This window comes from Acanthochromis polyacanthus, chromosome 5 (genome assembly GCF_021347895.1).
Source record: "Acanthochromis polyacanthus isolate Apoly-LR-REF ecotype Palm Island chromosome 5, KAUST_Apoly_ChrSc, whole genome shotgun sequence".
NCBI classification, from domain to species: Eukaryota; Metazoa; Chordata; class Actinopteri; family Pomacentridae; genus Acanthochromis; species Acanthochromis polyacanthus.
The window spans coordinates 22,813,736-22,828,851 of record NC_067117.1 but is presented as its reverse complement, the minus strand read 5'-3'; the positions used below and the strand labels follow the sequence as shown (position 1 = coordinate 22,828,851).

At 43.9% G+C, this 15,116-nt stretch overlaps 1 protein-coding gene across 2 annotated transcripts; it reads left to right on the top strand.

Annotated features, from left to right (window-relative positions):
* Positions 1 to 966: 966 nt before the first annotated feature.
* gata2a (GATA binding protein 2a) lies at positions 967 to 13,798 on the top strand. Of its 2 annotated transcripts, none has more exons than XM_022200223.2 (6): positions 967 to 1,239; positions 5,156 to 5,560; positions 6,266 to 6,841; positions 9,470 to 9,627; positions 11,770 to 11,895; positions 12,582 to 13,798. In XM_022200223.2, the coding sequence occupies exons 2-6, from the start codon at positions 5,332 to 5,334 to the stop codon at positions 12,879 to 12,881; spliced, it is 1,389 nt and encodes a 462-aa protein (XP_022055915.1). In that variant the 5' UTR covers positions 967 to 1,239; positions 5,156 to 5,331; the 3' UTR covers positions 12,882 to 13,798. The 2 variants fall into 2 exon arrangements, with proteins under 2 accessions (XP_022055915.1, XP_022055916.1); XM_022200224.2 differs by lacking the exon at positions 967 to 1,239 and adding an exon at positions 4,803 to 4,929 and having other exon boundaries at positions 9,482 to 9,627.
* The last annotated feature ends 1,318 nt before the right edge of the window (positions 13,799 to 15,116 follow it).

The following is a 15,116-nucleotide window of genomic DNA, read 5'->3' as shown; positions in this document are numbered from 1 at the left end:
TGCCTTCAGCCTATTATTCGTTCTGCATGTGTCTGACCCATTCTGATCAGCAGCTCTCACATCTTTGCTCTGCTGATTTCAAACATTAAAACAAATGTCACTAATTCAGTCAGACTTCACATTTCTTTCTTTCTATTTTTCTGTTTAATTCTTTTCTTCTCCGTCTCTTCTTTTTGTGTGCACTCTGGGGAGCACGAGCCCCGAGTTGCAGAGGTCCTCGCGCCTCTTGCACCTGCCTGAGAGCTCACGGCGCCGCGCACGAGCCCAGGTCGCGTGCAGGAGATTTTAGGGGCTTTGCATGTTTTACAAAAGTTGTTGTTCCTATGTGGGGTTTACAAAAAAAGAAAAGAAAAAAGAGGAGGGAGTGCAGCTTATTTTTCTTCTTTAACACGTTTAAAGGGGGGAGGAGGAGCAGGAGGCTAAATCTCGGTAAGTTAATTAGAACCGAGGCTGTCAGTTTGAAGCAAAATTGAAGTGGAAACTAAATTAAGAAAGCAAAAAACACATCAAATATTATAAGAAAAGTGCAGCTTGAGGGCTTGTTTTCATGAACTAACGAAAATCCTGCAAAATGCGCATTTCCTTTCTCCAGTATTTTTTTTTTTTAAATGATTTTGCATCTCGACACCTTGTGCTATCCATGGATGACTCCTCAACAAATTATTTGGCTTAATTATTGTGTTTACTGCTTGAATACGTTAAATAAAATCATTCTTTTTGTGTTAAACAATCCACATGGATGCGTTTTACAGCTGAATATAAACTTAGGCTACATGACGTTCATTTACAAAGATTTTGTTTTTTAAAAAAATGCAGGAAAACGTCTCCAAATCTGCTGCTCACCTCTTGGGAGCAGGTATTGCTGCCAGTTTCAGTGTTTAACCGGGACCCGGAAGACAGGCTGCTGGCTGACGTGCCATTACGTTGCTGTGTGCCCGCAGCCTCTCATACACAAGTTTTTTTTTTTGCTCATATTCTCAGAGGTTTGGACAGAGAGGAGGCAGCCACAGAGCGCAGACACGCACCGCTGTCTACCGGCTGACGACGCAGAAAGACACCGATCCGGCCACCGGTTGTTCCTTCTCCGCAGCATCGTAAAAACAGGAACACCTTTATGCATCGCGCCTATATTTTGCTCCGTTATTCTTTTTTGTTTGTTTGTGACGACAATAGCCGAAGCTCAGGTGGAGCCACTTTCTCTGGTTTGACTCCAAAGCGCAGCACACAAAGCACAAGGAGGTAAGTGGATTTTTTGTGTTGTTAGACTCTCTTTTACACGCTTTGCAATGTTTTTTCACATTATTTGGGAATTGTTTGAATTTTTTAAATAATACAGAGGGCGATCCATGGCTAATCAAGCTGCGTAAACAGCTATAGGTCTTTCCCGAGCATTTTCTTTAACGTTATTACAGCCAAAAAATAAATAAAAGGTTATTCCGTGCAGCACTGTTTGAGATATGACTGCAACAAATTAAGTTACACGCTTTTAATGGTACCTTCACGTTTAGCCTTTTTGTCTCGGATATTCGGAAATTAACCGTAAACCTCTGTAAGATCTGAAAATTAATCAGTCTTGCAATGCAGCAGTAAGACGTATTGTCTTTATGTTTACAAGCAGAACAATCTGCTTTTATTCTTTTTGTTATTAGATCACTAACAGCATTGTTTCCCTACATGATGGAACAATAATAAAAAAAACATAATTCATCTGTTCACAATAACAACGCCCCTTGCACACGTGTCATAGTTTTCAAAAGAACATGCAAAAAATCCACAAATTGGAGGAATTCATGCGGTCATGTAATCAATAATCTGTTTTAATGTGGCTCCCTTTATGTTGCCGTGGGCAAGGTGCTCCAGTCCTGGAATATAAATCGCTCGATCGCGGAATGGTTTAGTGTATCATCAGCGTTGTATTAGTGACGACAAAAGTATTCAATTGTCACGCTTTAAAATGCATAATGACTCGAGCAATCCTCTTTCATCAGCAGCAGAAAGAGCAATCACATCACTACAATGGTGGAGCAGAGACAGGGGCGGGCTGGGTTCTCCACAGGCATGCAGGAGCTGGAGTGAATACATGGCACCTTTTTTAAACCACCAGCCCCCCTCTCTCTCTTACCTGTGTTGCTTTATGTACATGATTCAATCAACACCACGCTCTCTCTGTTTGCAGACAGACAAGTCAATTAAAACTACTTCAAATGAATGAACTGAAAGAATGAATGAATGAATGAATGAATGAACGAACGAATGAGCAGATAATACCACTGACAGTTTCCATAAATAAACACAAAACATCTCCAAAAATGCTCTGTGGCTCCACTAAGAGGTTTTGGCTGTAAATCTAAAGATCGTCTTCTGGTCCATAATCCCTTTTGTTAAGTCTCTGTGTTGTGCCCTTCCCCTTTTCTGAAATGTTATTATTTCGAGCTCAAGCAACTTAAATGGGAGTGAGTGCTGCCCTCCTAGCAGCATCCAGGCCTCTCTCTCTGCAGTTATATGGTCTTGTGTCTGGGTGCTTGTGTCTATAAAGCCCCCCAGTGCCCTGGCTCGATCTAATTAGCCGTGAGTAAAGGGGACAATAATGCTTCAGCTGGTTTGTGTCATTCTCTTCTCTCTGGCTCTGCTTATCTTCACAAGGCCCACTGTGGCTACTGTGGCTCTTCACACTCCTCCTCCTCCTCCCTCCAAACACACACAGAGTCACACACCTCCGCTCTGGATAATGATGGATGACCGTGCCCAATGGGAACAAACAGGTAGATAAAGCCAATCCCATTTAATAACAGCATGGATCGGAATGATAATCTTGTTGTTCATTAGCCACTGTGGCTGCACAGCGATACAGTTGTTGCACACAGTTCTCACCCAGCTCAGGAGGTGTTGCGAGGAGGGATAGTGTTCTCTGGTCTAGGATAGCATCCCTGGGTGAAACAATACTGCTGTGTCCTTGAGAAAGGCAGAGGGAAATCAGCAGCAGCACCCCCCCCCCACCCCCACTCCTCACCCTTCCCCATCCTCGCCCGTCACCCTCTCCCATCTTTTGTTCCAGCACAGATACAAATGGGATTAATGAAGGTATAAATTACAGAGGGCTAAATCCTGCTGAGTAATCCATTTGGCAAACATGCAAACAACAATGGGGCATGCTGCAGCAGCTACAGTGAGCCCGACCTACTCTCCAAGGCTGTGTGTGCTTGATGCAGCCAGAATGCAACACAGGCTCCACATACAGTGACATGCTACAGTGTCTTTTCACTACCAGCCACAAGATCAAGAGCAGCACCGGTCACACATTCAAGCTCAAACAGAGGGAGTCCTTGTTGTTCCGGGTTCAAGCAGCAGCATTAAACAGCGTGCTATTTGGTGTATTATTGGTGACAGATCCACTGTGAATTAAATTTGTTAGATGATAAACTATCATACGAGCATGCTGTCACTCTACTCCACCTGAAGGCTGTGGTGCTTCTTTTCACTGGAATGTCACTTATTGGAGCTGCTGGCCCTCTGCACATGCACTAATTTGTTGATTTTAGGAGTTGACAAGCTCAAAGGGCTGAGCTCATCAACTCACTGCTGCTGGCAACCAGCCAGCGATTTAATGACTGATGACTGACACACACGTACACACGCACGCACACACACACTTACAAGGCAGATATAACACTAGATTTAGAGTGAGTGTGTTAAACTTGCACCGTGTCGTCGCAGCTATGAAGGACATTTACCTGGAGAAGTTGCCTAGGTATCACAAGCTGCACCCCCTGCCACCCCACCCTCCAGTGGTTCTGTGACGTCACGTCCAGGCGTCGGCGTGGCGGCCAGTCTGGGCTCCGGGACCCTCCAATTATACTCCCTGTCAATCACACACACAGCACAGACACACGGCAGCGATGCGCGCAAAGGCCTGCATGACATACATCTATGGGTAATTTTATGCACACATAATTCTGTAATTAAAATCCAACACAACTGAACAGAAAGTTGGCCTCATTAGAAATATTTAAGGTCGGGTTTTTGGATTTGCATTCTGAGTTTTGGAGACACTATGACCGTCAGCTCATAGGTGGGGACTTGGGCCAAACACTGACCAAGTGAGAAACAGGCGCCATCAGTATGCAAACCGTGTTTGATTTCTCTGTCTCTGAGACAAAAAAAACCACTGTTTTCACAAGAGGAATGCCCAGCTACTAATTAAAGACAATTAGGCGCTCTATGGGGCTAATTTCGGGGTCATAAATCGACTCCTCCTCTGTTGGTTTTAGAGGTGCTGAAAGCGCAGTTTATTTACATAACAGCAGTACGCGAAAAACAATACTTACAATTACTGCAACTAATGTAAAGCTCCATCGGCACTTTAATTCTAGATGTAAAAAACATTTTAAAGTGCGCACAAATTTGAAACATCACTTCAAAGTCATAAAAAATCCAATCTCTAAGAACATTTTTCAAATGGGTTCAAACGAGCAAATGCGACTTACAATATTATTCTATTTTAAAATTATAATAATAAGTCAGATATTGTGCAAACTGAATTCACCTCCGTGTTCGCTGTCTGTCTTTAGGCTTATAATTGCCGCTAAAAAAGCAGATTATCACGGGCCGATTGCTCATTCCGTTTGAGCTTCATGAGAGAGAAAGACCCCCGAGAAATTACACTGCTGATTGATAAGTATTTTAGTTTTTCGGTGCAGGGAAAATGGAAATTGAAAGAAGCAGAGCAGGGATGCAGCGAGCCAATTGTGGCAGGGCCCGCTATGATTGGCCCGGACCGACGCCCCGCCCCGCGTGGCTTGATATGGGAATTTACTGGCGCCAGCCGCATCAGTCTGCGCCACATCTCATTAATGAGCCTGAGCACTGCGCGGATCAAGAGGTTTACACGTCCAAGCTGTATTTGCCGTCAGCTGATCAAAACTGCAACAGGTATCCGCGCATAACATTTGCACTGTTTGGACACCGAGGCGGCTGTGCACTTTGTTTTCGACCTGTAGGCTGACCACAAGGAGCCTTAGCTGCGCAAAGTTTATTTCACGTGTCATCTGTTATTGTTAGATTCAAAAACATATCTAAAAGGGATGCGTGTTCTTTGCATGGCGGGAGAGGAGGAGCGCTGCAGATGAACTAACATTTTGTTTTCGTCTCTTTGCAGGTTTCACCGAGGAGGAAAACAAGGAGATCGGGTGATTTAAGGATTCTATTTCTGAAGTAAATAAACAGAGTCGCGACTGTCACGTCTCAGGAAATATATTGCAAGGAGGACTGAACTTTGACTTGGAGAGAGACGCGTTCAGGGGACAGGACAGGAGGACGGTCGGCTCAGCAGCCATGGAGGTCGCAGCGGCGGATCAGTCTCGGTGGATGGCGCACCATCATGCTGTGCTGAACGGCCAGCACCCGGACTCTCACCACCACAGTCTGAGCCACAACTACATGGAGCCGATGGCGCCTTTACTGCCCCAGGACGAAGTTGACATGTTTCTGAACCACTTGGACTCTCAAGGGAACCCTTACTACACCAACTCCCGGGCAAGGGTCACCTACAGCCAAGCACACGGTAAGATGGGTAAAAAAAGTGACATTTCAGTGTGAAAGTGTGATGACAAATAATGGAAATGTGTGGAAAAAAACCCCGAACTAAGCATGATTTTTATATTACTCAGTCGTGTTCTGACATAGTTGGAATTAGGCATGTGTGTCTATTAATTTTGCGTAAAACATGTATGTACTTAATATTTCAAGCGGCATGCAGTTTTTTTTTTAAGTCCTCCTTGACTTTTCTGGGCCCATTCAGCAACATAAAAGGAATTTCTAGCAAATGACAGCGAGAGGAAAGGGAAGTATGTCACTTAACCCCTCTCTGTTGGGGCAGGGGTTTCTGCAGGGAGAGAGAGCCACTTCCCGGATATAAAATAAAAACCGCAAATTTACCAATAACAATCTTTAGTCCGAGAGCTGCTGCGGATGAAAAGATACTGGTCAGACGAGGAGCTACTTTTATTTGTTTCTCTCCAGTCAGAAGGCCTTTTCTAATCGCTGTTAACAGGCGAGATATGTGAGGCTGCTGTCCTTTAATGGAAACTATTTTTGGATAATTAAACAAATTGTGATAAAGATCTGTTTTTTTATCTACACCTGGGACTAAATGTCGGATTTGGGTAATTCTGAGCATTTAAAGGGTAACATCTATTTTTAAAAGTGCTTTGCTCAATAATGATGAGGAATTGAGAATATGTACTAAATAGACTGTTGTGGATTTCAGCTCGCCTCACAGGGAACCAGGTTTGCCGACCCCACCTCATCCACAGCCCCGGTATTCCCTGGCTGGACCCCGGGAAGGCAGCCCTCTCTGCGGCGCACCACCATAACGCATGGGCGGTCAGCCACTTCAGCAAACCCGGCCTTCACCCCGCCGGCTCCGGCTACCCCTGCAGCAGCAACACCGGCACCGCTCCCGTGTCCTCGCTCACTCCTGCGTCCCACTCCAGTCCACACCTCTACAGTTTCCCCCCAACCCCTCCGAAAGACGTGTCCCCGGACCCCGGCCCTACCTCCCCGACCTCCACCTCGACCAGGATGGACGAGAAGGAGTCAATCAAGTACCAGGTGCCGCTGACGGACGGCATGAAAATGGAGAGCTGTAGTCCGCTGCGCAGCGGCCTGGCCTCGATGAACAGCCAGGCCGCGGCCACGCATCACCCGATCCCGACCTACCCGGCCTACTCTCTGCCGACACCCCACGAGTACAGCGGCAGCCTCTTCCATCCCGGCAGCCTGCTCGGCGGATCCTCCTCCAGCTTTACGCCCAAATGCAAAAGCAAAGCGAGGTCGAGCTCAGGTGAGACGTGTGTTTCTCCCTCTCATCAGATGGCAGATTAAACTGATAAGGCCTAATTAAAAGGTTATGGTTTATTCAGCTGCGCGGTGGGGCGTTGCGCACTATAGTTTCCCTAATCAATCATCAACAGATAAATGTTTTATTTGTCACCATATAGGCCTGATAATACTGTCACTACTGTCGTGCATTCGTTGACAGAACTGTGTGGGATTTGCATTACGGTCGTGTTTGTTTTTTAAATAGTTTTTTTGTGGTCGAAATTCTTGATGCCACTTTTGTGAATGTATTGCTGTGGTAGCTCCCCGACAAAATAAAACCAGAGATATATTCTGTATCGTGTCCTCTCCAAAGCTGTCCTAACAAGTCTTATCTTTGTGCCATTGTGACTTCTAAAATCCAGCCGCTTAAACGGGCTTATTTTAGAGAAAGATCCACCTGAGATGAAATTTGTCAGTCTAACCGGAGTGACTTGACAAAAGAAAGTGGGATTAGACTTAAATACACGAATCGATTATTCATATATATGAATATTTATTTCGTGTATTTATTTTGTTTCACTAAAACAAACATAATCGTTATGTTTTACTATTTCACGCAGCGATGAAACAATGGGGCACTTTTTTTATTAGTTTTATTATTATTTGTGAATAATGCACGATGATTTCACATGGTGTTCTTGTGATTTGTCATTCTGCCACAGTCAAATGGCCTCTTCTTCGTGCCATGGGCTTGTTTTCTTTTAAACGTGGCCTTTATTGCACTTAAAAAATAAAGGAGTCACGACGCCCTGGCTCCTGCCATATCCTGTATACCTCCAAGTGAACAAATCACGACCTCCACCCCGCCCACCGCTCTCCACAGCATTAACAAAGCACAGGCGACAGAGTCCTGCTGTTTGTGTTTCTAAGCATGGCCTTGGCCCACTGCACTGACAGCAGGTCTAGTCCAACAGCAGATCTGCTTGTGAAGATGTGATGTGAAGCAGGTTTAGGATACAAGTGTGTAGAAGTAAACTTGAATTTAAAAAATGCACCTATTTGGTTTCCCCTCAAAATCTTCAAAATTAGTGAAATTGTTGAATAATAAAGTTCTATATTTCCCACCGTCTGCACAGGCACCTGATTCAATATGCGCTGGGAGTAATATTTAGGGGAATATTTAGTCTTTGTGTCTGACACTAATGGGCAGACATTTGAAAAAACAACTCAGTCTGGTAATGAGTCTGTAATTTCCCCACATTGTTCCAGCTGTGGTACTTTGAATTAATGGAGGAAAAAAAAAAAACACACTAGCAGACTTTGTAGGCTGCTAACAAGTTGTTCCAAATGTAGCTGTGTAATTATCAATACGGTCATCCATTGTCCCTTTTGCTTTTTAATCCACCTGGGGAATGCTCACTGCCTGATAATCTGAGTGAATATGAGCTGCAGCGCTGTTGGAGAAATGTTACACTGACATTTAAAAGAAGCTGGCTAGACTGTGTCTGAATCAGCAACACAAACATATCTGCTTCAGCATTAAAAAGCCCCTTATCTATCGAATTCGATGTCCAGCGCCAGTAATGGTGATTGATTGTCGTACAAAATGCCACAATGACATTTCAGCTGTCAGCACATTTACCTTACAGTGCTGAGGCTTCCTGTTGAACTAGCCTCAAACCAGAACTACTCGAGCTCATGTGACTGGTACACAAACTTGTGTCGCCTTTTTCCCCTGTAATTTCACCACTAAACATTGCATAACATGTAAGTCATGGCTGATGAATATTTAAAACCTTAATGAGGCCGCTTCATTGTGGTCGCTGGACTTGCGAAACACTTAAGAGGAAGAGAAGGGAGGTAGAAAAAAGCACCGAGGTGCATTTCAAAAGGAACATAGCATTTTGCTCAGGTCAGATTCCATTGTAGAGCGAGGGTGGGACTTTGGGTGTCGCTGGTATTATAACAGGAATAATGAGATGATGCTCTAGGGAGAGAGGGATACTTGAATTAAATGAATTGTCGGTTGAGCAACAGGCTGTTTGAAGTCAGTGGAACCGGTGTGGGAGAGAAAAGCATGTGGGAATAAACAGAAAAAGCAGGGTTTTGCCAAGAAATCAATGAGCTAGCTTTGATCCAGTCGCTACTTAAGAATAATACAAACTTTATCAAAATTATGCTTGACTGAATGCCAATTTGATATTATTATTTGCGGCCAACTGGCATGCAAGCGTTTCATCAAAGACTGCAACGCTGTCCGGCACATTTAATACCACCTACACACACTTATGTTTCCTCTCATGGGTGCCCACTGAGCTGATGAATAATGTAGTCCTAATTTGATGGTGTGTCTCATTCTTCTTGTTGGACACCTCTGGACATGTTCTGGCTGTCTCTGGCCTCCCTACTCTGGATCGGTTTACATAGAGGTGTCTGTGTCCATGACAGCCGTGCACACTCGGTACACCTGCACGCTGATGTGGACATTGTCACCATCATGAGGCAGATTTTGACTTCATATTACAGGGGCCATCTGGGATCATTCAGCACTGTACCGCTGCCTGATTGGCCCAGACAGCTGCTATGTGTTGCTTCTGCCCAAGGGTGAATTTTTTAATTATATAAAATTTCTCCCTGTCTCCCCCTCTTGAACTATATGCAGAGGGCCGTGAATGCGTAAACTGCGGTGCCACGTCCACCCCTCTGTGGCGACGGGATGGTACCGGCCACTACCTGTGCAACGCCTGCGGACTGTACCACAAGATGAACGGCCAGAACCGACCACTTATCAAGCCCAAACGGAGACTGGTGAGTTTTACTTTTTCACTCCGTCGCTTCACCCTGGGAGAAGGCACCCAAATATGAGCACAAAGCAGATGCCGGCAGCACAATTCCAGGAAAGTTATATTTTCCCTATGATCTTCCTGGAATTGTTTGTCCCTCTCACCCCCTGATGATCCGCCTTCATGGCCTGTTACAATACTGCTACTATTGCCATTGTTCCTGCTATCATTATTGCTGGTACTTCTGATACTGTTACTGATACCAATGCCCATGCTGCTTTAGTTAACACCATGCTTGAGTAAATGAAAAGCAGAAAGGACACATAACATTCTTGTGGTGGATGTACCATGTTTGAGAGCGACTCAGTCGTTTTTGACATTAACCCTACTGAAGCTGAATGTATTTCTGTCATTATTCATTAATTTGTAGCTTTCAAAACAATTTACAATATACACACACTGAAATATTTTCAAAATATCTATCTATCTATCAAGAGAACATAAATTATTTTGACATTTGAAATAGCCTTTTATTACATTTATTTCAGTAAGTATATTACTAAGGGTTAATGTTTTATATTTAGCTTTTCTTTTTTAAATTATTGAAATCTTTTTTACTGAAACTGCTGCTTTGTCAATGAGTATAATTATCATCACTACTACTACCTATTATAATATAATAATGGTTAAATTATTTTGAATTAATTATAGGCGCTGACATCAAAAATAGATAGCTAATAAAAAGTTTAGAGCTGTATAACCTTTGAACTTTAATAAAAAGGGGTCTGGGCTTTTTAATTTACCCAGGCTAATTATAATTGCGGAGGCTGCAGTCTGGGTCTAATGGTCTTCATTAATATTAGCTGCTAATTTGACTTGCCAATAAATTGGCCACTATCAGATGATCGGTAAAGATATTTCGGATGGGCTTCTTGAAACTCTACAGCTCATTTTTTAATTTCAATTTTTTTTCGTGTTGTTCCTTGACCACCTCCACGTCATTCCTCCTCGTGAAAAGTCCATTACATTTTCCACTAGGTCGGCCCATATGGCTGCAGCTTTTGCATTTTCAGCTCAAGTGTTTTTCAGAGTTGTGTTCAAAGGGGCATCCAGTTGTTTCCTATCCGGATATCTGGCCGGCCCAGATAAGGAAGTCAGGCTCCCGGCTGTTTCCGCCTTCAACCAGCGCGCTGCATTCTCTATGGCCAGACTGACATATACTGTAAAGAGATTATCACAACACTGGAGGAGCCGCTTATGTGTGAAGAGACAGACCGTGAGGGGCGGGGATTGGAAAATAAATGGATTTATGTTCTTCTCTTGTTTGTCATTCTTGGTGGGCAGCGGTACAGTCTTAATGTGCAGCTGCTTTGTATTGAAAAATATAGGTTACATATTTTACTTCGCATAATAATGACCAGGGTTGTTGTTGTTCTCCAGGTCAATAGCAACGAGACCACCTGAAATTAATTAAAAGAAAAACCTGGAGGCTGCTTGCAAAGCAAAGAACTGGAGGGTTCTTGGATGTAAAGCTAATGTTTCTTATTATGTGTGAAGAATTGATCTGCAATGGACGCAGGAGCACATTGTCAGGCAGGACACCGGGTCTTACACAACTTGTAGCCCCCTTTTCCTGGATCAGGAGAAAAACAGGCTCCAGACAAGGAATCCATTATAACAACTTAGCAGTAGAATGTATCTTTAAAAATGAAATACGATAATTACTAGGAATGTAGTGAAGCATAAAGGGCATTCTGTAGAAACTGCTGCCATATCTTGTAGCAAAAATCATAAATTCTGATCATGGTTGTAGGAGGTCAGCAAATAATTTATTTAACAGAAAAATAATAAGTCAGTAATTTTCCGATTTGAGTGTTGCTTCTTTTGATGCTTTTCAACACATGGTTCTGTGGTAAAAGATAAAACCTGTGTTGCTATTTAATTTAAGAAAACTTTCAGTCTTATTGATTTTGTGTCATGGTAGAATCCTACATTTCTTTGAATACAGTGTCAGTGATGTTGCTTTATTAAAGCTAATTGATAAGCTAAATGATGCCTATATTGGTTTCTAAAAAACTGTGGTTTTTATTCCACAGTGTCTGCACTGACTTCTGTACAGAATGTGAATGGGTCATTATTTATGATGTATTTTCTCTGCTTCCTTCAGTCTGCTGCCAGACGTGCAGGCACCTGCTGTGCAAACTGCCAGACCACCACCACCACCCTGTGGAGGCGCAACGGGAACGGAGACCCGGTGTGTAACGCCTGCGGCCTTTACTTTAAACTGCACAATGTAAGTAGCTTTGAAAAAGAAAGCCCTGCACCCGAGTGTGGGGTTTGGGGTGAAAGGAGGAGGGGAGGGGTGCTGGTCGTTTACTGGTTAAGTGGGCGGACAGCTCGTATCGATTTAGGAGCAGAGACACTAAGAGTATGGAGGCAAAGCCTGCTCACCCTGTCGAGCAGAACCCACCGGTCGTCCTTTTTTATTAATCCATCGTTGTTTCAATGGGGGGCGTTACTCCCCAGAGAGGCTGCCGGGTGGGACTGTCATTCAGTGTAACGGCGTCGGTTACACTGATGAGGATTTGTCTGAGGCTGCTCCTTTCAGCCTCTGACTGGTCCTCATCCCCATGTATTCATATTGACCAGGACGGTTCTGTTAGGTTTAGACAATTAGACAAAAGCCAAAAACGCCCTGACTCGTCTTATAATGGAGCTATATATGCAAAACAGCTGCTCGTTATTTAAAGCATTTATATGACACTGGTGTAATTCATAATAGCTACCATGAAAGAAATGCATAGTAATAATAATTGTCAGTTCAATATGTGATATATTCCTGGTGACACTTTAAATTATGAGCCAGTAAACAAGCTGGAACTAACAGCAATAAAAACATAAGCCGTGGAAATGTGATACTCACACTGTCAGTGCAGCTTTTGTCTGGCTTGCCTTGAGCTAATGTGCTGCTCTCTACAGGTCAACAGACCTCTGACCATGAAGAAAGAAGGCATCCAGACACGCAACCGCAAGATGTCCAGCAAGTCCAAGAGGAACAAACGAGCAGGTGACGGCTTTGACGAGCTGTCCAAATGCATGCAAGACAAGGCTTCTCCCTTTGGCGGTGGCCCCGGCCTCACCAGCCACATGACCCACATGGGTCACCTGCCCCCCTTCAGCCACTCGGGACACATGCTGCCAACTCCCACGCCCATTCACCCTTCATTCGGTCATCCTCACCACTCCAATCGCTCGCCAGTCTGGGCCGAACCTCACTGAGGTTAATGCAGACCCAGAAACCCTTCGCCTGTAGGAGCCACCACATCGCCATAAACACTAAATGGCCTCCACATCACGTCGAAAGCTGAGCAGAGTTGTATCATGTACAGTGATTGGAGGGGAGAGACTTTCAGTTGGACTTGATCACTGAAAGTTGCATCACGCCTGACCTCGCTGATGGGAGGCGGCAGAGAGCAGGACTTTAGTGGACTCTCTGAAGAGCTAATGTGACGAGGGGTTTGTTAGTCTCCACGTGACTGGGGCTATCAGGAACGGAGTGAATGGAGATGCTTGTCGTTCTTTTTGCTTATTTTTACTAAGTCACTTTGGTACCCACCTCTCCTTGACCCTGTAACAGGAGACTCATGAGAGGTCTTAAAAAGAACCGCTGTTTTCACCTCATCTCATTATATACTGAGATACATGCACCCTGTCCATCCCCAGCCTGTCATCCACAACTGCTGTGGACAGACTGACTCCTCAGCGCTGGACGTCTTCAGACTGGTTGAACACAGACGGCTACAGAGCCCAGCAGAACCCTCTCCTACTAATCGGTCAGCCCAGTTTCCACAACTCAGTGCTCTCCTCACATGCTGGATTGTACACCACCACAACGCTCACCTGTTTTTGATAAAGGAGTTTTATGGAGAAACCCCCCCCCCCCACAGTAAATAGAGTGTTTATAAATGCTTAATTGCTATTATTGTTGTTATATTTGATGTTATAATTATTGCTACGATAATTTATTTTCACTCTAAGCTTTCGTCAAACACATATGGAAACGTATGATTTTAATTTCATGGTTATTACGTAAAGAAAACACTGACCTGTCTTCGATGAAAAGTCCCTGAGCTGTACGTTTTTATCATTTTTCCATCTCACAAAGAAAAGGAAATAAAGTTTAATACTGAAGTAAAGTCTGTCTCTATCATTTTGAGATTCTGTGCCCTGGTATTGTTTTTACTTTAATTAACTTATAGAGTGCAGTTAGCAAAAAACAACATACATTTAAAAATATTTTACATAATCAGCCCTTGGTTTTGAAACCATGCATCTAAGCACAGTTTTTCAACAGTCCTTGTCTTGTCATTAGAAATAGTCATTTATGATTGTGTTTGCAGATCATAAGCCTTGGTGTTGGTTCTTTTTGATCTGATTAATATAAACTGTTTTAAACTACTATTAGCCGAAACTCTCAATTTTTGTGAAGAGTGCTTGATTATTAAAATCATAAGTGATATCAGATGTATCAAGGGAAGCTCTGTGATCCCTTAAGCGTGGTAATGCTTTGGTCAGGCTCCTCCTCTATCTCTGATGGCACGTTGTTAAGAGAAGGCCTCTTTGTGGAGCTAAAGCCTCAGGCTGAACCATTATACCCAGTCAGCAGGCTCCAGAGTCACACGTATCCACATGCACACACAAAAACAAACCTTAATTCACTCCCTTATTTAACTAAATTATCCTTGCAACATTTCAGTTTCATCTCTAACAGCCAAATTATTTATGAGCTTGCATGTGAAAAACACTGAGTCATGAGAGCAGTTCAGTGGGAGCCGGTGTTGCTGTCGGAGTAGCCCTCTTTCTCTCTCTTCTGGCCACGGTGATTGGAGTGAGAGGAAGGACAGCGGGTCTTTAGTGGGAGAGAGAAGAGGAAGGAAAGGCAATCAGGCGACCTGAGCAAACACATGGGGGTCTGCTCAAACCCTCCACACACAGATGTGCTCACAGCTGAGGCTGCCAGGAAGCAGGCGTCGACTACGATTCTCCCTCATCTCGTTCTCTTTTTCTTTTTCTATCTTTTTTCATTCTACCTCTTTCTGTTCTCCCATTTATTCTGTTTATGTTTTCTTCTTTTTCTATGTTGCTCATTCTGTCTCCCCCTTCCCCATTTGGACGATTACAGTAAAATAAAGGGGCTGAAGAAACTTTGAACAGAGCCAGCCACTAATGAGTCTGCTCGATTAGGGCCAATCTGAGGTCATCATCGCTGAGTTCAGCATGCCCTCACACACCCACAGCACAAACCGTCCCATTAAACAGTCTAAGCTAAAAGTGGACTACCACCCCTCCCTGAACCCTCCACCCTGTTCACATCTGTTGGACGTCTGCGGAGGTTGATCTGCAGGGGTTTCCCAGAGGTTTGATCAGTTCACATTGGAAATAACATTTATCCAGCGACTTATATAGGTGCTGCTGTATTATCTAGTGTTGCTGGCGTACTGTGTTCATAGCAAG